Genomic DNA, 26,900 nt, shown 5'->3' with positions numbered 1-26,900 from the left:
TCATTAATTCATGCAATTTAATTCCTTTAATCACTTCTTGAATATATGTAAATTTTTTGTGTCCACAGTCTGTGAAAACAAGTCAGATGTTTAACTGTATCACATTAAAAGAAATATCTCCTTTCATTTAAGGAACATAGTCAAGTTCTAAGTAACATCTAAACCATTCTTCCTCTCTCAAGAAGGTAAATATCCCCAGAGCTGTGGAACTCACACATTCAATTCCAGTAGCCAGCATCTGGCAGGTAGGGGCACATGCTGCTCCATACTTGTTTTCTAAAGCGTCAGAACATGATACATACTTCTTAGGAGCTTTGCAGCTTTCTAGGAAAAAGGAGGAAAAACAAACAATAGAGAGATTGTGAAGGAGCAATTTTACAACACAGAGGAAAAGATGTTTCTAAGTAAACCACATCAGACCCATACCTGCAGGGTTTTGAGGTTTGCCTGTGCAACTTAGCCTCCCGTTAACGCAATAGCTAGGGGGAGAACAGAAAAAAAAGAAATTTCAATGCAATTCTCTCCTAAGAAAGAAATTTTAATTTTTTTGCAAAATGTCTTCATGTTTCTCCCCACTGGAAATATTTGGTTTATGTTACTAGCTTCTCCTCATCCTTCAAAATGGTATGTGACTCAACTTGCCTCTCTTCCCTTTTTGTAGTATACAGCAGTAACATTGTTTTTGAAAGTGACTATTATGATGACCTATCAAGTAATTCTTGAGGTTTGTATATAGCTCTCCAGATGCTGTTGACAAAATCTCCTATTAGGAATAATCAGATCTTACCTATTTCTAATTTTTTCCTTAGCATTTCCAAGTGTAAGGTAAGTCAAATGCTTTTTGTTCGTTTAAGAATCTATGTACCTTAGGAAAGGGCAAAAAAGATGTCTTAAAAAATAAACCTTTGCTAATAAAAGTAAAGGAGACTGTACTGATTTTGTCTGCAATGGAGGTAATTTTCTTTGTAGCAGCTCGATGGTGCTATGTTTTGGGTTTGTGAACAAAACAGTGTTGATAACACGATGTTGTTTTAGCTACTGCTGAACAATGTCAAGGCTGTCTCTGCTTCTCATGCTGTCCCTCCCAGTAAGCTGGGAGCACACAAGAAGCTGAGAGGGGTGTGTCCGAACTGACCAAAGAGATACTCCATACTATATAACATCATGCTTAGTAATAAAAGCTCAGGTAAAGAAAGAGGAAGGAGGGACGTTTGGAGTTATGGTGCTTGTCTTCCCAAGTAACCATTATGCATGATAATGTCATGCTTTCCTGGAAATGTCTAAACATATGCCTGCTGATGGGATGTAGTGATGACTAAAAAAAAGACGCCTGAGGGGGGATCTTATCAATGCTTATAAATACTTAAAGGGTGGGTGTCAGGAGGATGGGGCCAGGCTCTTTTCAATGGGGCCCGGCAACAGGACAAGAGGTAATGGGCACACACTTGAACATAGGAAGTTCCACCTAAACATGAGAAGGAACTTCTTTACTTTGAGGGTGGCAGAGCACTGGAACAGGCTGCCCAGAGAGGTGGTGGAGTCTCCAACTCTGGAGACATTCAAAACCCACCTGGATGCATTTCTGTGCAACCTGCTCTAGGTGACCCTGCTCTGTCAGGGGGGTTGCACTAGATGATCTCCAGAGGTGCCTTCCAACCCTACCATTCTGTGATTCTGTAATTCCTTACTTAGCTTTGCTTGCGCTTGCTGTTTTGCTTATTAATACTTATTAATAATAAAGCTAGTTATTAAACTGTCTTTATCTCAATCCACAAATTTTCTTGCTTTTGCCCTTCTGACTGTCTTCTGCATCCAGCTGAAGTGGAGTGAGCAAGTGGCTGTGTGCTTTGCTGCTGACTGCTGTTAACCCTCAACAGAGACACATGAAGACCCCTCCTCTCCATTTTCAGTTTGTTGATCTTTAAACTTGACACACTTACCAGGTAATCCCACCAGTTATTGTTGACTGGTCAGGCAAGATGTACTTTCTATCTTCTAAATAGCAGGGACAATGAGATTTACGAACGCACTCGTTCTTGTGGTTCAAGTACATTCCTTCAGGACAATGGCAGCCTTCAATAGGGATGTCAGTTGGATGACATTCAAGGGCTCGGTTGGAGAGTGACAAGCATGTCCTGTCACATGCCTGAGCGTTGTAGCTGAATGTTTGATTGCCAGTACAGGTAATGGCTGTAAAACAAGACAAGAGTGTATGTTAAACTTCATTTACTTATCCTCTTCCTTGTGAAAGATAACCATGCTTATAATGTGCTGCATATATTATGTCAACAGCTTCAATGCTTAATGCTTCCTATTGCTTCTCTTCCTGTGGATGTGGAGCTCTAGCAAAAAATACTGCAGACCAGGGTTTAACACCAACCACGTAGCTGGTTGAAAGTTTTATGAAGGTTAAATACCTTATTGCTTGTGTATCTTGAAATAAAATAATGCAAACAGAAGCTTTGCAGAAATAACAATGTATTTTTGAGTAACTGTGGAATCTGTGTCTATGTCTAAGTTGCATAATAGCAAAATCACATCTGCAACCAGACTTTTCCCTAGCTCTCTCTCATCTTACAGTACAGTATAGTTTTATTTATCTGTCTATTCCATTACTTAATTATCAAGTCCTGGAAGCATCCACATGCTCACCTTAAAGCATATGAGTAATCTTGTTCATGTAGTCTTAAAATAACAATCCTTTTCTGAAACAGACTAGAGGGTATTCAGAAGTTGGATATCTGTTATCCAATTTCTCGTTTCCTCTTCTTTATGTTCGCTACTTTCCTCATTACTCTTAAAATGATTTGGACAGTGTTTAGAACACTGCTTTGCCATTTATATTTTTTATTGTGTTATGACACATCTGTGAAGTCATCAAATCCTGGGAATATGGCTTTTATTCCTGTTGGTTGGCCTACTTGAACAGTAAGTAGTTATTTTCTAATGACTAACAAGTAGTTTTAAAATGTGTTCTTGCTCTTATTCAGTTTTGTCACAGGTGAAATAAACGTGGGAATATTCTAAATGGAAACGGATAGACCTGTATGCATGCATTCGTCTGATGGCAGACTATAAGAGTTGGTTCAGGTACTTACTACAATTGTCCATACTGTTTCTCCAGTTCTCAAGGATCAAACCCATTGAACTGCATGTTCGTGCATACGATCCCAGAGCAGAACAAATATAAGGAAAGGTCTCTTCATAATTACAGGCTTGGTAGACACATCTCTGAAACCCAATACATGGAGAGTACTCTGTTACTGGGGAGCAGACATTTGGAAGTGCTAAACCCTGGAGGTATTTAAAAGACATGTAGATTTGCTGCTTATGGACAAGGTTTAATGGTGGACTTGGCAGTGCTAGGTTATGGTTGGACTTGATGATCTTAAAGGTCTCTTCCAAGCTCAATGATTCTATGATTCTGTGCTGAATCGCAGAGGTAAGTCATGCCAAATACATATTATTGCATAGCTAAAACTGATGAAAAAGATCAGATTAATTGCCTGATCGACATGAATAAAATACACTTAGTACCCCAAAAATGTCTTTGTTTATTTACTGCTTTTCTTTTTTAATTTTCAAAATGTTTTGTGAAGACTGGAAAATATAATGAGCTCAATTATGCACATGGGAAAATCAATACTTTGTATAGTTAAAGTTGTCAACATGGAGAACTGCAACATGAGCAAAAATACCTTTTGATTTATAGCGATGGGACTGGTGCCTATGAACAAACAGACTTTAAGTGTGGTGGAGATGTAATTTTCAAAAACAAACTTGTTCCTTAGCTTGTATGCATTTCTGATCCAAATGAATAGAATACTGTATATGAGTACATTCTGGTCCATAGTTGGGACTCCCTCTGGACATGATCTATCATAATTTCCTACCTTGTAGAAAGGAATAGGGTTCACCACAGCATGGCATTTCTCGAACACTGTACCCTTCTTGGTAAGAATGGAGCAATGAGTCTCAGCAGATATTTCTAATGAAAGTAGATTATGGAAATTAAACAGGGAAAGTTAGGAAAAGGAAATGAAAAAAATGAAAAAGAAATGAAAAAACTCTGGAACTGAAAAAAACTGATTGAACAAAAGGACAGCTTAGCTTGTTAGCTTGCAGACTATACTTTTGTTCAAACAACTCAGGAGAGCTTTTTTCTTTTAAGACCAATAGCAATAGAGACTTGAAAACGCAAAGCATGGACTTCAGTCACAGCACTGCTGAGCAAGTCTAACACATCCACGGACATTGAAATTTCACTGGAAATATCACCCAAAACCTCCCATTCACCATCTCAATCCCAGATCTCTAGAATGGGATCTGATAACCTTTCACTAGATATGTATTCTAGAAATCAGAAATGTCTTGTTGGTGACAGAATTTGTCACAGTCACTTGTCTCAGTCTCTGCTTCTCTCAAACTCTCTCATTCCCCTCGTATGCGTTACGAAGTGTCAGACAAAGCTAGCTGTAGAGATCAGGTACAACAGGATTACTTACTGTTCAGTTGACTCAAAGCGCAAGGGTCAGTATCTCTCTCTAAAGCAGGATGGCAATTTCCTGCCCTCCAGGAATCTACAAACAGGGAGGCCGTCCCTTCAGTGATATCCATGCTAGTCATGAAGTCATCTGTAGTGTCTCCATTGTAATTCCCACACAAACCTAATAACATCAGAAATACAAGGGATGGCTGAAAATTAAAGAATGTGTACACAATGGTCTATGTTTCATTCTATAATAGTGAGAAAATTGATTCAAAAGTTCTACATGGAGTGTCAATGAATACTTAAAGTCAAGTAGCCAGAGAATCTTGATTATGTACACATTCAATCACTGAGCCTCTGCCTTCTCAATTAAGATTGTTCACTTCTATTCAATGACAAATTCATACAGAAGTTTTTGTCTTGTTTTTAGAAGCCTTTTATAAAAAAGGGTTTATTTCAGTGGTTTTAAATCACGTAAAAGAGAAAGGCCATGAAATACTTTTGCAGTTACACATATTTTCTTATGTATATAAAATCTGTAATCACAAAGAATATACATCTAGACTTTTTTAAATGCTAAAGCCTCTCCCCATAGATTATTAGAATGCATGGTATGCCTTTGTGGTTAACGTTGCTGTGCAGTAAACATAAACATCTCCATCTGGTGCTTATCAGCTGAGAAGCTTTTAGATTCTTAGGCTCATTGTGTTTACAGTGATCATGCACTGCGTTCAAAGAAGACGTGCTCCAAGATGTAGAGACCACACAGACAAATCTGTTGTCCCTCCATTGTGTAGTAAGGAACATACCGAAAAAGGCACACATAAACCAGTATTATATTACACGTGAAAAATGTCACCCATCTAATTTCTTTGATTCACTTTAAATTTATTAGCAAAAACCAAATCCTTAGCACATCATTTTTCCAATGCAGGTATTTTTGTTGTTTTTTTTTTTTTTTTAATCCAGAGCAGAAAGTTTATTCCTTCAAGGATGAATACTAAGCTTTCAAAATTACACTCCCTGCATTTTCTCCTTCACATGGGGACTAGATTTCTTACCTAGAGTTCTCCCTTTGAATTGTGATCCAACTTTCACATAGGCCTGGAACACAGGTGATGTTTGAACTACAACTTCCAGCCCAAAGTTTGTAAACATTTGAATGTACATTGAGGACTGTCTGAAAATAGTGATGTCTCCTAAAAGAACAAGAATATTTAGAAATAGAGATTTTGACTGATAGGATATTACAAAGTAATGATTTTAATGCATATGTAAGTGTTCTAGCATTCTGTCTGTAAGTCTCCTTCCACACACAACTCTCCATAGGGGGACAAATGCAATGGGAAAGATTTTAATCTTCCTCTAAAACCTCTGCTATTGGCAATTGTGAGAGAAAATATGCTGGGTTGTGTAAAACAGACATTTAATGTAATTTGGATTTTATGTATATTCCCTTTTCTTTACCTGATCTGTAAGGTAGCCGCTTAAGTTCATCATCGTCAGTAAGGAGTTCGTTCTGAGAAATCACAATTTTGTCCTGTAAGAAAAGGACATGGAATCACAAGTAATTATCTGTACCGATGGCTTTCATATGTTCTTTAACTTAATCAGTTGTGTTGTCAATGACCTATATAATAGGAAAAGATTGATTCAAGCTTTTTCTCACACGTTATTCCATACTGCTTTCAGTTTTCACTTTGAAAATACTCTTAACTTCCTGAGTTGATGTGGCAACTGAGATCTTTACTGTGTATGCAGGAACTTTAGTATCTATCTCCCTTAATTTTTCAGTTCAGCCTAATGCCATTGACTTAAGTGTTTATTTTGCTAATCTGGTAACTGAAATGCTGAATAGAACCTGTGGAGGGAATACTTACCTTTGTAGATAGGTAAATTACAGCACTAAGTGACGTCTCAGAATGAGAATAACCAGACTTTTCATAAACAGCCATTAAGGTTCCATTGTGTGGCAGGCTGGAACTCTGGAGGAAAATAGTGAAAAGGGAAATCTGTGAATAACAATTATTTGTAGAATAAGTGTATATCATAGGAGGACCTCAGTTTGCGTTCCAATAGGAAAACAAAGACAGACTAAAATATACCCATTTGATAATGTGTGTTTCTAGACTGGAGGAAATTACCTTCATAAGAACATAAGTGCAAACCCCATGGAACCTGTATGACCTAGAATCAAATGTGGTAACAAAGGAGCCTCCTTCCAGTGAACACCTTCCAGGGCAGGGCAAGTCTTTGCAGTTCCACTGGCCCATTGTGCATTTACTGAGGAAAACAAGAAATGCTGTGTAAGGTTATTCTCATACTAAGGCACTATCTACCAGCAGAGGATTTGACCCTCCTGTCTGGAGGTTTTGCTGTATCTGATCAACATGCAAAATTGGTTAATGAACACAGTGTAACATACATATACATTCTGAACTTTCATTTCCACTGTTTTGAAATTTCTCTACACTCTAAAAACTCAGCCGCTTCCTAGCAGTGGAAGATGTCTTTGTATCACTTTTCTCCTTATGCTTTCTATGCTTTGATTTTCTTTGTCTATGTATATCAGTTGAAGTTGTTCATCTTAACTCAAAGTTGCTGAACACTTGTATGGATTGTCAGTAAACTTTCCTAAATACATTAATCATAAATAGTGCATTCATTGTTACAATTCTGAGCATCAAATTCCATTATTTGTCCTTTATTTTATTTATTAGAATTATGATAGCAAGAGAAGTAACACACACGAAAATGTTTTCCCTTTTTTTTTTAAAAAAACTTTCCAAATTTAAAAAAACATTGTTTTATGTAATTATTTTCTGTTGCGAAAGAGAAACTTAGTTTTCAGAGCTGATTTGGTGATCAGAAATGCTGAGACTGCCAGAAAGAAATTGTAAACACTGGATATTTGTTTTGTACTAATTTTACCTCCACTTTCACAGAGGAGATAAAGATGTTACTGTTTTGTGTGACCTGAAGGAGCATTTATATTTGTACAGATTAATGAGGAAATGAGACCTGTACATCTTCAATTACAAATGTATGATCTGTGGCACTTAAAGAAGGTGGCCTCAGAGGTGGTATGACACATTTGCAGCTGCCCTCCAAAAAGTTAGGCTAAATTTTCCAATCGCTTGGTGAGGATACCCTCTATCCTTTCATGAAAGTACCTGTTGCTACTCACCAGGTCCTACATGCTGCTTTCATTGTCTCACCAGGAGCATATGTTTTCCCATTCAGTGTACATGGACATTGCTCAATGTGAACACACGTTCGATTCTTTGAGATATCATCAAGAACAGTTCCTGCCAAAGAAGATACACAAAATAAATACTTTTCCATATCATTACTTAGCACTAAAGCTATTGTAGCTTGAGTGCCTTCCAAAATTACCTGGAGAGAGACATTCTTGCAGAGCCATTGCCCCGTACTTAAGAGATATAACATGGAGGACATTTTCTTTTAGTTAAAATGAAACTGACTCTTTATAAGTGGTAACAGCATTTGGCTACTTTTTTATATGAAAGTGCAGACAATTGTATTCATTTGAAATTTGAACTTAATTTGAAATAACAGTAAGCCTGAATGTTATTTTTCGAAAATTTATTTTTTTTTTTTTGCTATGACACTCTAATTCAGTTGGGAATTTTGAAGAATGGACACATTCCATTTCCTAAGGTACTAAGTCTAGTTTTAAACATGTAGCTCACAACACATTACTTTTGACTACTATAAAATGGTGATGATATTGATGTAAATACCCACATCACAGTAACCTTGCACGATATTTCAGTTCTGAAATTTCAAGAAATGGTGCAAATGACAGTCATAATTACAATTTTTGTAGGAAGTTCACCTTGAACTATTTTAAAGGGATTTTACAAAATGCCCATAATATTGCAGAACTTCTCTGAGGTATGGTACCTCTTGCTGGTGTCCTGAAAGGCTAAATACCTGTTTGGGATAGGAAATTAATTCTCGCTCAATGTACATTATAGTACAGAACTTTAAGCTGGCAGCATAAAACTACCCCATCACGTATCACGATCTTGTGAGATCTGTGATCAATTTCACAGGTCTGTTCTTGCAAATAGTGACCAAGGTTCTTCAAGGACCATGACAATTCAAGACTCCATTTATATTATGTTACCTGAGAAATGGCAGGTCTAGCAGCACAATGCCCTGAAATGCACTGCTAGTTCATTGTTAAGAAGTCTATTCCACTTGACTGGGCATATGCCAAAAACATTTGTATGGGCCATTTAGGATATGATGAATGCAGAAACGATACCTTCAGGACAAAAGCAACCATAGGTACAGTGACTGGAACAGCTGTACTCTGGGTTGGAACAGGTTTTAATACATGGAGAACCACATTCTTCATAGATTTGGTTAGCAGAACATTTTCCCACAGCTGCAACAAACAGTGAAAGTGTTAAGATTTTTAAAGTGTGAACATGGAAGAATCTCTCATCTACCACATAGGGTGGAGAAGACCTTGTGTTTTCTGGCACTAACGTTCTCTTATCCTGCCTCAGTACTTAGTGCATCATCTGAGTATTCATCATTACCATCATATTCACTCTAGCTTCTACTGATTTTTCATGTCCTGTTTAATAGAAACTCCTTTCAGAAGCTTGAAGAATGGCAAACAGGCTATGTTGCAGCCCAATAAACTACCACAAATCAGATTTGCTGTAGTACTTGAAGGATTTAAAGAATATAACTCTTGATTCCTGTATAGTTCCTGCTTCTCAAACATTATCTGCTTTTCAGAACGCATCTACCTAGCAATTCTAATATACAGAACTCAGCACATGTTTTATTATGTGATAAATTCAAGCAGAGATTTTTCCTTACTTGAAAGAGTAAAAATAATTTAGGTAGGGAAACAGAGGTAGTTAGAGATTGGGCAGACAAAGAAACAAAGATTAAAAGGTTCATTACCTTTGCATATTTGACATTTATATGCAAATTCTTAGATTCTCAGCTTTGGTTTTTTGGGAAACCATTCCGTTTTTTTTAAGCTTTTGCCTTTTATCACTTTACTACCAGTCATAGTAATGGTCTACTGGCAAAATGAAAACTGCTGTGTCTCGGAGAAAACAAGGCTATTATTTTACTGTGATTAGTAAGAATTATTGTACAGCTCTGTGAATGCACACAGTGCCTTACTAATATTTATATGAATCTATAAAATCCCATGAGGAGTTTACAATTTTGAAGGATTAAAACCAATTGCAGACCAACCAAATAATAAAATGGGTTACCAATTTATGTAAGAGAGATAACCTTGGAGAAGAGGGGAAAAATTATTTTAGAAAGAAGTGCAATTTTAAAGTGTCAAGGATAATAATGGAGCTTAACAGGGAACATTTTCAGTAAGTATGAAGGAAGAATGAAAGAAAACTCAACGTTAAATACAAAACAAAAAATGAAGAGTGGCAGCAGTATGTGAAGATCAAGAGGAGAATAGAAGAATGCAACACCGTAGATGCAGGGAGAGCAAAATGATACAAGGCCTCGTAAGAGTAACACCAGAGTAGGAATCAAGGGATAAGAAGAAATATATTCCTGACAAAGAAATTTATTTTACAAATTTGCTATTCATGACCATATATTCATATAAAGGATAAATAAAAATATTATTATATTATATGCTTTTGAAGGGCAATATCAAATTAAGCATTGAAAGCTCCTCTTTTCTGACATGAGCTGCATCTCTGGTAATGTGATGCGTGAGTTGGTTTAGAAATAACATCAATTTAAGTTACTTTTGACTTTTATAATCACCATATTATCTTATAAAACAATGAATCCTGCTACATAACAGTGACTCTAGATTGAAGTTTCAGGTGGATTCAAAAAGATTGCAAAAAGTGAATCAGAACTTTGATACCAAACAGACAACTGAAAAAAAGTGTGTCTAATCATGTACAGCTTGGACAGTAATGAAAGATTTGCTTCCTATCTACTTCCAATCAGTAGTTTTAATTAAGAAGGTTGAGCATCTGAAAATGGACTACAGAAAATCTCCTGTGAATACAAGGGGCTATGCCAATTGTTAGCAAAAAGGTTCAGAGACTTCAGAGGCCACTTAAAAGTTCTCTCTCTTCGCCGGCTAATTTGCTAAGTACAATAATGAAAGTCTGTACTAAGAGAGAACAGCCTCCTGTTGTAAGTCTGAGAAATTCAGCAGTTTTCACTTGGCAGATGTTTCTCTTTTTTATAGTCACTGATCAAGGTGTAGGAGCTACATTTCATGCTTCCTCCTTCTCCTTTGAGGTTTCCATGCTCTCCTTCTTAATGTTTTACCAAAGACCACTGTTGTTTTGTCAAGAAAACAATTTGTTTGATTCAAGATGGAAGAGACATTTCTATAAATTGATTTAAATTCCAGTTAATCATCATTCTCCTGCTATGTAAGATACAGCAAGGTTAAGTACAATCTCCTATGAATAAAACATTTGAACTTACAGCAGAAGTTTTCAGTTCTCCAGTTCAACACCATTTGATGGGACATAGCACATTGTCTTGAATATTCTGACAGCGTAGAGCAAGTGCAATTGTTTTGTCCTGGCTCACTGCAGTCCTGCATATCAAGCTGGCAACGAATGACAAATCCATCCTTTGGCACACTGCAGGTTGGTGACACCAAGTTAAGTAGCTGAGAGCAGATCATGGCCTAAATAAAAAGAGAAAGATAATCGTACCATGTGAAAACCACAATAGAATATCACTGTTAGTTATGATTTTCACGTTGGTTGGTTTGCCCTTTCCCCCCTGTAGTTTAGTAATATGTATTTGACTTAAAATGCATGAGATATTAATGAATAGAAGGGTATATAAATCCATTGTGGAATAGAAGGATCTTGATTATGTTGAATTAGTTCCACTTCTCATTAAGTTGAAAATCAATCCCTCTAAAAATGACTGAGAACATTACAGCCAGGGAGTATCTAATCATGGAGATTCAGTTCCAGGACAAATATCCCCGATGTGAAAATAGCAACATTTGTTCCCCTTCCAGCAAACATTTGATACGTTTTTATTGCCTACCGCTTTGTCTACTGCAGTATAAGATCTCAGAGAAACAATGTAAAAAGGTTAAACCTCCCAGCCAACAAAAGTTCTCCACCAGAACGAAGTAATTTTTCAGCATGAACAGAAGCAATATTTAGAACCCTCATTTCAGAAGGATTTTACTCGTCTCATTCTCCATAGTATGAAAGCTAAACTATATAGCAAGAGGAATGGATTCTACGTTCAAATTAAAAGATTCTTGGGTTGCTAGAAAAACTAGATGAAACTACTAAGAAAAAAAAAAAAGAAAAATCTCCTATTTCAAGAGAAAACTTTTTAAGTATTCTGGAATTACTAGTAACCTATATACTGTATACAAATAAGTACATGAGAATTGCAAAGTAAGACCATATTCTTGTGAGGAAGTAGGAACAGAACCAAAGAGCATGATCATTCTCTGTAGAGTGAAATGCTTTTTCGAGGATAGCAATTAGTACTTGCCATTAGGTATATGGTGACTTTATAGCCTCCTAGGTAGAAAAAAAGAACAGGTTGCTGGGAGAAATTGTGGAGTTTTCATCTCCTCAGCTCTAGCTGAACCTGCTTGAGCAGAAGGGTTGGACTACATGATCTGAAGTGATCCCTTCCAAGACAAGCCACTCTGTGATTCTGTAAAATCTGTGTGTAAATGCAAAATTTGAGTTTCCCTGGTTAAAAACTTAACAGGATCATTCTAAGTAGGATTTGATTCCTGTATCTGCAAAATCTAAGAAATAGAAGGCCTTTTGTTCTTCGCTGCTACCAAGCTTCCTCTTTCAACCATAGTTACGTGGATGCATCATGTTTCAGGTACGCTGATTGTCTTTTCATCCAGGACTGGAAGTGATAGCAGTTGATAGTGTTTGGCCCTTTTACGAACACTGCTATCTGGCAATATGTTTAAAGCATCATTGAATGTCTTCAAGTCTGTACAGCTTATAATGTCAGGTCTCTAGCTGTTCAATAAAAAGCCCTTTAAAACTTCACTGGTTTCCAGGAATTTTCTGTGATGACCTGGATGGAATTTCAGAAAGCTGTGAGCTAAATGCTGGTAAATTTATATGAGTGATATAAATCCAGCTTCAAAAATGCTCACGGGCCTTTTTCAAAATGTATTTTAATGCAAAGAACTCCTTTTCTTTCTCATATCATGCTATACAAATTTTGACTTCATCCATTTTCATGGCAGTCAGTTTTATAAAACCACTGCCTCTCTGTTGTTGGTTTCTATCTATCTTTCCACGTCTGTTAAGAATAATGCTGCAGAAAAGCCAAGATCTTTCTTACATATTTTTTGTGAGGAATGTTGGGAACTGGTATCTCCTCAGACAGGCAGATCTCTGATGGATCATCCATTTTTTGTAATGCAGCAAACTTATACGTATCCAGCAATTTACCTGTAAATTGAAGATTTATAATTCGTCAGGAAAAAGCCATCACGGATTTGTTGAATTGTTGCAGTGATGTAGCAAAACTCAGATTCTACTCTTTGACGGTGAAAGGTCCTACTAATTAATCTTCCTGATGATAGCAACTACCTTGTTTGCCCTTTATCTGAAGTCTGTTCAGTAAAGCATACTTTTATCACCTTGATCATTTCTCTGAGCTATTTCCTAATCTATCACTTCTACTACCCTACACGATACCAGCTGCTACTCTTTATCTGCAAGCTGTGTTATCTTTTGCCAGCCGCTAATTCATGCCTCTTCTCCTCATCCCGCATTCTTATATTTTCCGCTACATGTAGGGTTAAACTCATCACAACCCAAAAAATCTTGTATACTTTTTAGAACTCTTTTCTGTGATGTGTATAGAAAACTGCACCTGGCTGTGTTGATCTGAGATTAGTTTACTGTGCAACTTAACATCTCCACACTAACACTGTAGTTCAGATTAACAATGTGCTTTTAAAGCAAATCTTCCAAACATGGCCACTCTGTACAATTTAATTTGCATTGTGGAGTAGTCCTGGCATACAGAGTTCCTTTAAGATGAAACCAAGACAGAAGATGTGTGCATGGGTAATAAGCTCCAACTGATAATGGATATTAGTTCAACAGACCAGATTAGAGTGACTCTGAAGTGAACCCCCCAAAACACATATAGCACCGATGTCAAGTCCTCAGCACCAACTATTTTGTTCCAAAGATCCCTTATTGGGACACACTTAATGTTAATGTTGTTGTCCACTATGTTTTTTGTTACTATAGCCTCATTCTTTCTTCTGCCTAATGTAATCATTTCCCTCACTATGCCTTGCTATGAACCTAGACTGTTCTGAAAGTCAGGTGAGAGAGACTGTGATCCTTACCACCTGTTTCTGAAATATAAGAAAGTCCTTATCACTTGTCTGAGGAACACACAACATGATCATCATAACAAATAATAGGGTGTAGCATAATCATGCTATGTTGGTGACCTATGAGAGTGCTTTACTCAATTTTGAAACTGAGTGAGCACTCAGAGCAATGTTAATACAGTATTAAATTTCCAACTTGATTCAGTTTAACTAGTTCTCCTTCCATCTGATTTGTCCTCAGATCTTACCTTCACTCACAAATTCATTCAATTCATAACCATCATAATTTCCACACATTCCACACGTTTTCCCCATATATTTTTTTTCAGTCAAAACCTAAAATAAAATAAAATAAAACATTTAAAAGGATCACCCTAAGTAAAATTATCTATACAGCATTACCTTTCTCAAACAAATTCAGTTCAAGGATCCAATTAAGGTGATCCTTCTCATTAATTTCAGTGACTTGACTGGAGGAATAGTTTTGGAAGCAGTAACTTCTTTTCCCAAGAGATAAACAGTGGTTGTTGTGATTTTTATTTAATAAAAGAATAAGATTCTAAGACATTTTAAGATAATTGAGAGGGATAATATTCTAAGGAGCCAGAAAAAATAGAAAAAGGAAATGATGCTGCTTCCTTGCTCATATCTTTGTTGACAGAGCACGAATTTCAGGTTTGTTCTCTTAAGAAACTGAAGGATACAGGAAGAAAATCTGTTTTCAGAAGAAGGTTATTCAATTACCTGTTGCTCTGGAGAGTAAAGAGCTGGCTACAATTAATGAATTATTATGAAAACTTTAGATCAGAAGAAATAATCTGCCTACACATAGAATATAGTGTGTACCCACCACAGTAGCATTTCCTGTTATATCTGTGATAGTACTGTTGGTGAATCTCCCAAACAAGTTATTACATAACAATCACCCTGTTTTAGAAAACTTACCAATTTACAGTTCAGTGTCTTTTGTGGCATTACTATCAAAGGGCATGCTGAGAAAATGTATCTTTTTGTCTAAAATATATCACGGATTTTGGAGGAAAAACATGAAAGGATTCAGAAAAAGGAAAGAAACAAATGAGCTGGTAGGAGCACCATAGTTCTGAAACCAAAAGATACCCAGGAGAAGCACAGTAGAAATGACAAGACTATGTCATACACTATTAAATTGTAACAGCTTTAAACAACTTCAACATTCCTTCAGCAAAACTTTGTAGCTGCTCGAATAGCCTGAAGAACGTTTAAAATCCGTGAAAGCATCCACAAACCTTAACATTGGTGGCTTTAGTTAACTCCCAATGATGGAAGTGAAAGGAACACGCAGGCATAAAAGCAAAGTTGTTGATTTCAAGAAGAATGGAGAAAGCCAGAAAAGAATAAACATCCAAGTAGTAAACACATGCAAAAACCACCCATTAAGTCTAAAGAGGTTTTGTCATTCCAGTAATTGAGAATTTTCTCTTCTGCTTTATAAGAACATTTTACTAACCATGAGATAGTCATCATTGTTCCACATGACAACTAGCTCCATCTCCATCAGCTTGGCCACCAGACGGATGTTGCGCCCATAAGGTGCTATTTGAATTCCATTGCTGGTGTAAGGCAAGTTAATGACACTGTAATATGATGAAAAGAGAAAATCACCTTCTCGTATCAATATTATGCAGGTATTAGTTATATTCTTTATCTATAATACACATAGAATCTGAGTAATTGCAGCGATATGAAATATAGTTTTTTTCCTTTGTAACTGTAACCATTAAAATTTCTGTTGATTGAAAATCAATGTCAGCAATTTCATACAAGAATCACCAGATATACTGATTATGCTAGTGAAAATGTTTGCACAGGACTTGGCATCTTCACTTGGTTTGGTTTTATTAGGGTATAGTTATATGTTTCAAGAACTTGTAACAATACAGTTTCTGTGGTAGAACTATTGTTGATTATGCTGAAGAGCTTCTATGGACTACAGCCTATTAATATAGGAATTATTACGAAGACTAAAAACTGACAACGTTAGAGACACCCAAAATGGGAATGTTCTAGCAGAATTAGATTTTCACCATTGTGGCTGAATTCTAATGCTACAAACCAACAACATTAAAGAACAAATGTATTTTGCTAAGTACCCAGTAAGTACGTGTTGCAATCATAGAAAAGTTGGTTGGAAGCGACCTTCTGAAGTTGCCCAGGCCAGCCCTCCACATGAAGCAGGGCTACATGCAACACTAGACCAGGTCAGTCAAGGCACTTAGTTCTTGTTAATGTAAGGACAAAAATTTAAAATGCAGATCATTGGGTTAGGCCCATAGATTTATATAGTTTTACTGGCACATAAACTAATAAAGGAAGTTTTCATAAATACAGTTTGCTAAATTAAGGTATAGCTGCAAGTTTTCTTTTTATCATGATGGTTATTGTATCTATGTAAGTATAAAAATCCACAGTCAATTATTTCCCATAGCGGCATATACTCACAGACAAAAATTCAACATGACCTATCTGACAAAAAAGCTGAAAACTTCCCTGGAGAAATTTCCTTGTACGGGAGCAATTTGTTTAGAAGAATGAATGATGCAGAACACAAAGGTAATTAATTCAGTGTAATTCCTCAGTAAAACAGCTATTTTCTGGACAAAGTAATCCTTGGAATAACGTGAACCGTGAGTGGTTTCATACACAAGGACTTCTTTGTAAGCCCCTCCAATATTTCTCTGTTGGTTGTATAGTTCAAAGTTTCTCTAGTTATCTTTAGAGGGTTCAGAGTTATATAAGTCTCAAATAAAACGAACTCTAAGCAAAACACGGGAATTTCAGCTAATACATACTAAAGGGTATAAGCCATTTCATCTGTGCCTGTAGTAGAGAGAAGCATAAACAAGACTGGTAGCATGTGAGATGTGAGAACTGTTCTGGTCTGAGGTTAGTTTATTACCCCTTTGCCTATACAAATGTACTCTAAGCTTGGTTCAAATAACTGCAAATGAAATAATTTATCTAGAGAGTGTGAATGCTCCATAGGAAGAAATAGCGGTAGAGTCCAGTCAGGTGTGCTAACTTCTGTAATCTGTTAATTCATTTTTGATACAAAGTAGTCTTCTTTAGTGCAACTGCTGTGTAACTCCTTGCCGCCTTTAAACACTTTTCACCCATTCCTTGTAGAATCTTACCCAACACTCCTGACAGAAATGCTGCCTTTCTCAACAATGACAACGGAAGGTCCCAGCTCAATAATGATCCTCGCAATTTTTTTGTCCAGCCCACGGCGGAACTGAATGTTGAAGTCTGGGCTGGTTTCGTCACATACAGTTGCAAAGATATAGTTGCAGGTCCCAGTGAAGTCATACTGGTATTTATCAAAGGTTGAAAAATGCCCTCCACCCCAGGTAGAACAGGAATCCTTGCTCAAAACTATAAAAGTGAAAGAGGAAAATGGATTTAGGTTTCCTAACAGCATATTTGCTCATTCTAATTGCCATTTCAAATGTAAATACCAGAAAAAGCTAGTAAGTTTCTACTCAGATTAATTATGTAATCAACATCCTAGCTCTTTTATTTTCGTTTGTAACCTCAAAATTTTTTCTCAAGTCAGGAAGTGAAACAATAGTTGGAGTTAGGGCAGTATTCTTATTTACTGTTAGCAGAGGAGAGCTCCCTAGCTTCCCAGCTCAGGAAACACCCTTCCATCTCCTTCGTGGGCAATATAAAGGTTTACCTTCTTGTTTCAGTCTGCTTGATCTGTTTGCAAAGGCAACAGCTTGCTACTGGAGAGATCTTTAACATCTCAGGCACAACCGTTACGAAGCTATCTATGGCATTACTGTATCATGATTCATTGCACAGCCTTCAAAGCCCAACTTGTAAGTCCCCACTTCTTTTGCTCTGGGTTTGTGTGACAAAGTTCCAGCCAGCTTTGTAAATATATGGAATGTTTTAATCAGTTTTCATTTTTAAAAAGTAATCACTTTTCATCTGAATGGACAGATTTTAGGAGGTTGAAATTAATCACATTAAAAGAGATACAACTCCAGCGCTTAATGTTAGATTATTTCTATACCTACTTAAAGCATTTGAACAGTCCCTCTGAAGTTGCTAGAACTACTGAAGTAAGTAAAATCATGTCTTTGGTTACGTATTTCCAGACTCAGATTGTTACTTTTAATTTTTAATTATTTCTGCTTACAGAGTTATATGAAGCTCAGGTATTTTACAATGTATCTTAGAAGCGCAAAGTTTCAGGTAAGTTTAGCAAAGTCTACCTGCAATTTATATTCACTGCTTTAAAGCCAAAACATTTTTTTACTCTTTAAGAGTGCTACTGTTTTTATGCAGGTCATGTAGAAAACACTGTTTCCCAATGAGCTGTTACCTGTTGGCAAAAAGTACTCCTCTTCCATACTTCTGTGCTGTCCCGAACGTCTGACTGGAAAATAGGAATTGGCTAATTGTTATCATTGATCCTTCATGCCCAATTCCAGATAGTTGAATATATTGTGTTTAAGCGATACTGACCAGCAAACCCCCAGCTTTTTTAGAGTGTGACAAGGAATGATTACCTGGGCTTGCACAATGGTCAGAGTGCAACAGGTGCCCCTTTCTGTAAATATAGGAGTGTCTTTAGTGTATTTGATTTTATTTAAATCTTATCAGAGAAAAGTAACAAATGGGAATGTCAATAACTCAGGAAAGTAAAACTAGATCATATATTTTCCTTTTGAGTTCAGTTTTTTTTTATGTGATATCTAGGGATTTTCTTTTCATTTATGTATATCCATGCCTTACTGTTCCTTTTGTTGTAAGAAGAGACACAAGACAGAGATGAGTTGCTGAGGTTGTTTTTTTTTGGCTGATCAGAAGTGCTCAACTATTTTTACCTTTAGGATGAACTTCACGTAGCTTTTCCATGCTTATGCTGAATGAGAATTCACCTAATTCAAGCCACTCTCTGCTTCTTCTGCCTAAAAAAATGCTTCTCATTATAGTAAATTTGCATTTTATATAATTCTTTTTGTTCTACATCTCTGCATTTTCCCCAAACTAGATTAAGAATCCCATTGTCAGCCACTGAAATGCAGCAACTTTTGGAGTACACACAGTTGCTTTTTAACAGTCCGCAACAGTAAAGCACAGTATTTTAATGAAAATCATTAAGATTATAGATTACTAGGAAGAATGTCTGTAAAAAGAATATGATAGAAAAATTTTTCAAAATACTAGGACTGCTATCCATATTTATTTTAGAAAGGATCTAGTGTGTTTTCAGAAGGGTTAATGCTTTCTGCATCCTGTCTTAGCAGAGGAAGAGCATGAAATACAGTATATCATGTTAGCATGATTACATTTATTCAATCTTGTTATGGATGTGAAAAATTAAATATTTAATGAATTAAATTTAAATTGAAAAGTCAGTGCCTCGCATTTCTTCAGAAAGGAACATGTGAAAAGTTGCGTTGGTTCTGACAAAGGGTTGGTGTAGCTTGCTTATGGGTTGTTTTCCAGCAGTGACGATTAAGAGACTGCCCAAGAGTAAGAACGACAGGACCATCAGGTCCGACACACATGCTTCCCCAGATACTCTCTCAGTCTCCAATTATCTTAAATTCAGGGGATTTTGTGAGACTATTGGGATTTGTCTTACCCGCCCTTGTGCTCTGGCTTCCAAGTACTTCTCCAGCCTCCTTTGAACCAAAGTGACATTTCTTTGTAACATAAAATACCACAATCACTGCTGTCAAAAGTTACCATTTTAATTACAAGTTAACATCTTAACGATGTCCGCTTTTCTAACAATACTCCTGATAGCTAATATTTTTAGTACTTCAAAGCTATAATACGCTAATTATTTTGTGCTTTGGCATGGCCTGCATTTTTAGTATGGAAGTAAGTAAAATAGTAGTATCTCACTATCTTTTGTATTTCTTAGACTCAGAAGGACTAGAACAAATTTGCAGTAAGTAGGTGGCTGGAGTTAATTTTGCTTACAGATTTGGGTGCATGCACACAAGGCATTCTTAGGAGTTAAGGGAAAACTTCTGGGAAACTACCAGAGCTGTGGTAACAGCACCTTCGGCTGACACAGCTGGATGTTGAAGCAGAGATCTGTCCACGCCCTGACTCCCCACTGGCTGCTGGCTAGAAAGGTGAGAAAGAACCATTCCATATTCTGATCTTTCACTTGCACATAAATTTGGTTTAATCTGCAATCTTTAAAATAATCTCATAGACCTAGCCTATATGGAGAATCAGCTTTATTTCACTTCCTGGATTTTGCAGCATCAAAAGAATCCACTTCCTAAATTCTTAGGTAATAATAGGCAGTAATCTGCAGGAATGAAAATCAAACAGATCACACAAATTACCTCAATAGCAAATTTCTAAATATGAAAGGCTACTAAACTGCTCAGTTTCTATCCTTAGGCATTAAAACCTCAGCATGGCACACTAAAGCACTTTCCAATTAGTATAAAACTTACCAAAAGAGACAAAATATTTTACCGTCTTATTACAAGCAAACTTTTCATTTGGAATTTATAAAACTAATGCTTTAAAATGTATGCTCCTTGAGGCAAGGACTTATGTGTTTTGTGCAGTGTCTTCTGCAATACGGAACTGATGCTGAATGGAGTTGTTACTCATAGTTGCAAGGTGAATACTAAATACCACATCACACACTTACTTCTTTGCAGAGATTCTTTCTGTTTTTGGAGAAAAAAGTGGGGCAAATAATTTCCTTCCAAAGCTGTGAAAGGAAAAAAACAACAGGAAGAAGTTAGCTTCCAAGCACAAGGAATTTGAATATTTGTATGCTTATTTATTTTTAAACATGGTACAAGTCAAATCAAGCTCAGCACATATGAATTGTGTCCTGCCACAGAAAACTGAACAGAAATTATAATGGAAAACCATGTAATTCAGGTTGTAATAAAAAATTCTTCTGCAACTGGTAAAATGTTAACCCAAAGCTGCCTGAAATCCTATGCAATATGGGATTACCTGTACTCCACCCTCAAATACTATGTTCCTCAGTAAAAGAACACGTGATAAATCTTTCCACCATCTGGGTAGAAGCAGTGGAGGGAGATTCTTATTCTCATAATAAGGGTATATTATTATTTCACCATCTGGGTAGAAGTAGTGGAGGGAACAGCCAAAACTGAGCAAATATGGGAAAAGTAATGTCCCACGTGCTCTTCATGAGAATTGTGGAATCCGTAGCTGAAGAGTGGGAAATCCCCAGGCCGAGTTGTTGCTTTTGCTGCTCATGTTAAGGCAGAATGATGAAAGCTGTTACCTGCTCCCTTCTACACACTTCTTCACAAAGCCCGTTCTGTTTATGAGAAGCCAAGGAACGTTTAGCAAATGTGGAGTCCATTATGGTCCCTCTTCTATCACTGAACCAGACGTATCGCATGTGCGCAACTGCACCATGTCCTCATACATACTCAAAGGTTCTTTTGCCTAGCAGCTTGCTTCCTGCCCAAAGTGCAAAAATAGTAAGATTGATGTTGAAAAGGGCCACCACCACCAACGTACAAGCAGTGAGCCCTGTGCAGGGACAGAGGTGGTGCATGCATGGAGTGAGCTTTCATAGAGTCAGTAGCTGAATGGTACCAACCAAAGCAAGCTGTAAGAAAAAGGACCCAGGGGGATATTAATTTTTGAAGTTTGTCAGGTCCAGTATTTCTCAGATACCAGGAGCAAATATCCTGTAGAAACCATATAATTTTTGCAACAGAGAAAACAGAAAGGTATGTTATGGCAGAAGGTCTCTTTAATCACATAAGCCAGGCCAAGTCTGCACACATATCTATACACTACAGCTCTGTGGGCTTCTCTTGCTTCCCTATATACTGAAGAGAAGCCCCTAGGGAGCCAACCAACTGTAACAGACTCTTGACCCAATTCCACGCTATCCTGCTGACTGTAAGGTAATACTTATCATGTGATATCTCAATGATTGCAGGAAAACAGGTGAGGTTCTGTCTTGTACGTATGGCTAGATTAAGGCACGAGAGGGCAGCCTGGAGAATAAGTGTTTCGGCACATGCTTTTGCTTTGAATCTGAGATCCAGACATCTCAAACTTCCCCATTGGTTTATGCCTCAGTTCTTCTCTGAAATAATACTTATTGAAAAAGACATTATCTGGATAAATAATCTATGCTTTTAAGAGCTTAAAGACTATTCTGGTGGAATTGCATACAATGAATATCTAAACAGAGGGGAAATATATCAATGATGTAAGTTCAGTGACAGAAATGCTCCCACGCCAAATGTTGTTCCAGTAGCTTTAAATGACATTTACCTCAGTCAGTTGTCTAGATTCTTTTCACGGGCTGTGAAATACACATTTGCTAAGTCCAATACGACTTATTTCTCTCCACTGGTGTAAAGGAAACCTTAGGTGACTATCTATGGTGTAAATGCTAAGGCAGAAGTTCAGTGAGATGTATTCCCTCTATCCTTCTTCCTAGATATTGTGTCCGTTTCAATGGGACAGTGCTCTACAAACAAAAAATGAAACTCAAGAGTACAATGCTAACATAATTTTTCCAAGTTGGAGTAAATTACCAGCATAATAACCTCTTGATAAACTAAACATGAACATTTCCACAAGAAAGAAAAAGCACAAAGCGATCTCATTAGCTGTTGAGTTGCCAGTTGCTATGCTTGCTGCATGGCCTGCACTTCAAAAGTATTGACACACTCATCAGAAAATCACTGTAGATCCTACTCACGCTGTCCTGTCCTCTATAATTAGTCAGCACTGGCCAATAATTGTTTGAAATTTTGACAGTGTTTCAGTACACCCTCCGTGGTCAGCCTGCAACTTGTCAGGCAACTCCAGAATACAGCATGCTGCTTCCTCTGTCCTTCCAAGTTCCTAGTGAGCCACAAAAAGTAACAGAATCACTTTGTGTGGCTATTGAGCTAACACTCCTTACACCTAGAGTTGCTGCTGCCTTTTTTGAACCCCTTGATTTTGCTATCTCCATTTGTTCAATAATCTATCATTGTTGGTTTAACAGTTTTGGAATTACTACAGTTTAATCCCAAACTACGAACACTGCATGAATGGGATTTAACAGTGTGTAACAGCTGCCTCCAGCTGTTACAAATACTCCATGTTTGATATTTAGATTACATGGAGGTATGCAAGAGATATTGAAAATAACTAAGGATATTAAATCTTTAACACTTATTATATTATATAATATAACACTTTAATATTGTGTTAAAAGAATGGCTAGTAAAACAAATACAGAGCCATTTGCTGACTATCTGCCAATCAGTCTGTATCCTGTCAGATCAAACTATTAAACTAATTACAGTACGGTAATTATTCTCAGCATTTACATTCTTTTTCTCACAGTTAACTCTGAAGAGATCAGTAAAATCATCCTGGCGATGTTATTAACCATTCACAACCACATGAAATGGCAGACTGTATAGATGCAGCAAGTCCTATGGCCCGATGCAGAAGTTGTATCTAGCAACCATTTAGGAATTTTCCACTGAAAAGGTTATCTTAGTGGTAAATGAGATTTCTAAACCACTGAAATCTTCCTTGCTGACATTTTACTACTACTGCAAGTATTCTGTTTTCCTTTGAGAAATGGGATGATTTTGAGTTGACATGAAATACTTAATTTTGAATTAGCTCAATAGAACTTTAAATAGACTTTCACTTTTCTTCGATAAAGGAAGTTTTACTTTGAACTCCTACTCTACGCTAGTTATCCCAACTTCCTTGAGAACTGTATCTGTCAAAGTGCAGTTTCCGTGTGGTCAGTCTGTCTAGTTCATGACAGCAATACAATCCAGACAGGGAACCTGACTTACTATGAAGGAATAAGTAATTTTGTTCCTATACTACAGTATAGGAGACATCCCTATGGGAAAGTACAATTTAATGTTGTAATGACTTCAAAGTATTTCACATCAGCTAAATGAATGAAAACAAAACATTTCTGTTTGATGTAAAACATGAAAATGAAACCTTTTTTTTTGTACTTCCAAACAAAAATAATTTAGGATTTCTGTTCTGTAAAGGGTTCATTTTTAATTTTCTAATTTGGGACAAAAAAAATATGTTGAAATGTCAGAAGTGCTGGAAAAGACAAGAACTTTAAAATAAATTATATAAGCTGAAAATGAAATTTAGCAGGAAGGGTAGTGCTAGAGTCATAGCTGTAACACTCGCAATCAGTTGCACATGTCTGCGATGATTTCTCTTCAATATGAAACTATTAACTCCCTTTCTCTCTTGCAAAACAAGATAACTGAACAACATAAATCAAGGTAACTTCCTAGTTACATACTTAGTAAGAAAAAAATATCACAACTGTACCTACGCATCTCTTAAGGATTCCCTGCAGTTTTGACTATTGAAATAGCTACAGTGGTGAAGCCTCGATTTAATTGATGAATCAGCATCTCTTATTAAGTAAAAGATAGAACTAGCCGTTTTAAAGTGGTTTTAAACTTCTGTAGGTTTTTTAATCAGGCTAACGCATGTTTACTGTTTCTCTTGAATTATCAAGGGAAAGAGGAAGTGGGTCTTCCAGTTTCCATCAGACTTCACATCAAATATATGTTCTTAGAATTAATATTTACATTTCTAGTTAGAAACAGACTCGAGATAAGGAATTTGGATGCAGATCCATGAAGAGAATCGCTTTGCTTTGATTTAACTCATTCTGAAGAGACAAGACTTGTGTCTAGAGTTCAAAACAATGAGCATCTTGCACGTTGGCCACTTTCAGAACATACAGATCAACGTCTTACAGTTCAGACATGCCACCAAAAATTGTCTGATTTCAAAATCTTGCTTGACAGATGAAATCTCTATTTGTTTTCCCAGTCTCCAACCTCGCGTGGCATTTCAAGGCCCCAAAATGTTGATACATCCCAAAGCTAAAAGTGCCCTGTAAGAACTTCCTAGATTCTACTTTTAGGCTTTTATGTTTAAATTCAACTGAAGTTCCATTCTAGACAACACAATCATTTATAGATGAGGCCCTATTTGTAATTGTTTATACATAAAGCTTGTGGCTAAGTAGGAGCTGACAGTAATTTGCCATTTGATTGTGAATATTAGTATTTATAGTAATACATCTACTCATCTAACATATGAAGTCATGTAGATTAAGAACTTGCAGGCATCTGTGTTTGTGGTTAGGACCCACGTTCAGGTACTTGACTTGATCTTGGTTATAATAGTGCTAATACCTGATTTATAACAATATAAGATGAGATTAGAAATTGGCTCCGAGAGTCTACAAAAGGGTTGAGTTGCTTATATTTTAGGGTTTTTTTAGTGCTGTAGTTTAAGTCAGTGATTTAAGAGTAATACATGTCCTCGCGCAATTTGAACTATATGGCTCATTAAATGTAGTAAACAATACAGTGGAAATAAATTTAACTTTGTTCAAACTAAAGCAAGTGAAGTATGCTTTTTAGCAGCTTGCAACCTGTTCTTGAAATCAGAACTGTAACAATGGATAATTACAAAGAATATACAGAAGAAATAAAAAGAAACCATTATCTTAAGCAATGTCCAACCACGGCAAAAACGGCTCACCCTCAAAGAATCCATTGAAAACACTACAGGAAGAGCAATAAGTAGAGAAGGCAAAGTAGCTACAGATTCGATGAACTTACTTGTTAAGTCTTTTTAACAGATTACAGTCATCTGATATTCAGATAGGTTGGAACAAAAAAATATGACAGAGCGCTTTAAAAGACCAAATTATATTCAATAATATATGGATGAATGTTTTAAGAGTCATGTAAAATTTTTAGACTGGCATCATTTGCCCGTTTTCCAGCACAGGATTCTTTCTATCACATCATTCTTCAACAAAGTAATGCCATCACATAGCTCATACTTAAAATATTTTTTGCAGTTTGCATAACAAAGGAAAAAGGTTCTGATCATCACTCTACATAGAAGATACACAGCTTCCACAATGACATCACTAGAGCACTGCATCATGAACATCTGAAAGATGAAGGCACTTGGCAGCTTGGAAACACAACATAAGTACATTAAAAATTATATCCTGTATCTAGGGAAGCAGTTTTACAGAACGATCCAACAGATCAGTAACCATGTTTCTAAAAAAATTAAGAACAAATAGTTCCATTTCACCGATGTATTTATTAAATATGCAGTTGTGTTTTAAGATGCAGTGAGGAAGAAGAAAATGTATAAAATTAATTCTCACGTTTGTGGGAAAGAGAGCAAGACCTAAACCTCATGTGTTGTAATATTACAATGGAGTCATCAACTTTGTTTCAATGCATGCGTATTTTCTTTCAAATCATAGACCAAGAGGAAGACTTGGACTTACCGGCAGATTGCAGAAAACTGCAGAAGATGAGCAGTATTACTGTTGGAAACATGATGCATGCCCTAACTGGAGAGTTTTTTTCAGTACTCTCCTCTGTTCCAAATGGGCAGTGCTGCTGCTGCTGCCACTTTCTAGGCTTACCTCTTCAAGCTTGGATGCTTTATATATAGAATTGCAATGCCCTCCCTCATTCTCATGGCTTTCAGAAACGGCAACAGCAGAGTACCCGCCAAACAGGATCTCCTCTTTATCAAGTTCAACACATCTAAATGCTATTTAGAAAGAAAAGAAAAAAGAAAACACAAACCTCCTCTAGTTCACTATCATTCTTACAAGGTTTTTATAATGGCTTCTATTTGTAGCAGCTCAAACACATACTACTGCATTTACTGAACAAATTTGGTATTATACCCAAAAGCCATATGCAAAAAGACAAATAATACACAAATTGTGTTCACTATCTGATAAGGAGAGGAATAATATTGGTCCAGTACACAAGGTGGAAGAATGAAGTGCAGGAGTTTTGGAACTGCTGGAAAGAATGCGTGGATAAAAGATCGTAAGGCATGAATGAACAGAGATACAGATCTCAGATTTTTTTGTTAACCCATCTTTCATTAACTTTTATTCGCTCTCCTATGTGATTGTGTTCATCTCTCCCTTGTGTTACTTTTTAAGCAAAATGATAA

General features: G+C 36.6%; 1 protein-coding gene across 1 annotated transcript in view; it reads right to left on the bottom strand.

Annotated features, from left to right (window-relative positions):
- MUC6 (mucin 6, oligomeric mucus/gel-forming) overlaps nt 1-26,263 on the bottom strand; it is a 60,790-nt gene extending 34,527 nt beyond the window's left edge. The window contains exons 1-19 of the mRNA XM_063332820.1: nt 26,212-26,263; nt 20,533-20,595; nt 17,027-17,267; nt 15,343-15,469; nt 14,102-14,189; nt 12,842-12,951; nt 10,970-11,177; nt 8,784-8,906; nt 7,677-7,797; nt 6,634-6,772; nt 6,370-6,474; nt 5,957-6,029; nt 5,551-5,688; nt 4,506-4,667; nt 3,894-3,988; nt 3,099-3,231; nt 1,941-2,190; nt 427-479; nt 215-324 (exon numbers count right to left, since the gene is read on the bottom strand). Coding sequence (XP_063188890.1) covers nt 215-324; nt 427-479; nt 1,941-2,190; nt 3,099-3,231; nt 3,894-3,988; nt 4,506-4,667; nt 5,551-5,688; nt 5,957-6,029; nt 6,370-6,474; nt 6,634-6,772; nt 7,677-7,797; nt 8,784-8,906; nt 10,970-11,177; nt 12,842-12,951; nt 14,102-14,189; nt 15,343-15,469; nt 17,027-17,267; nt 20,533-20,595; nt 26,212-26,263 — 2,391 coding nt within the window. The remainder of the gene's footprint in view (nt 1-214; nt 325-426; nt 480-1,940; nt 2,191-3,098; nt 3,232-3,893; nt 3,989-4,505; nt 4,668-5,550; nt 5,689-5,956; nt 6,030-6,369; nt 6,475-6,633; nt 6,773-7,676; nt 7,798-8,783; nt 8,907-10,969; nt 11,178-12,841; nt 12,952-14,101; nt 14,190-15,342; nt 15,470-17,026; nt 17,268-20,532; nt 20,596-26,211) is intronic.
- Nucleotides 26,264-26,900: the final 637 nt, after the last annotated feature.

This window comes from Chroicocephalus ridibundus, chromosome 4 (genome assembly GCF_963924245.1).
Source record: "Chroicocephalus ridibundus chromosome 4, bChrRid1.1, whole genome shotgun sequence".
In the NCBI taxonomy this organism is placed as follows: domain Eukaryota; kingdom Metazoa; phylum Chordata; class Aves; order Charadriiformes; family Laridae; genus Chroicocephalus; species Chroicocephalus ridibundus.
This window is presented reverse-complemented; position numbering and strand designations above follow the sequence as displayed.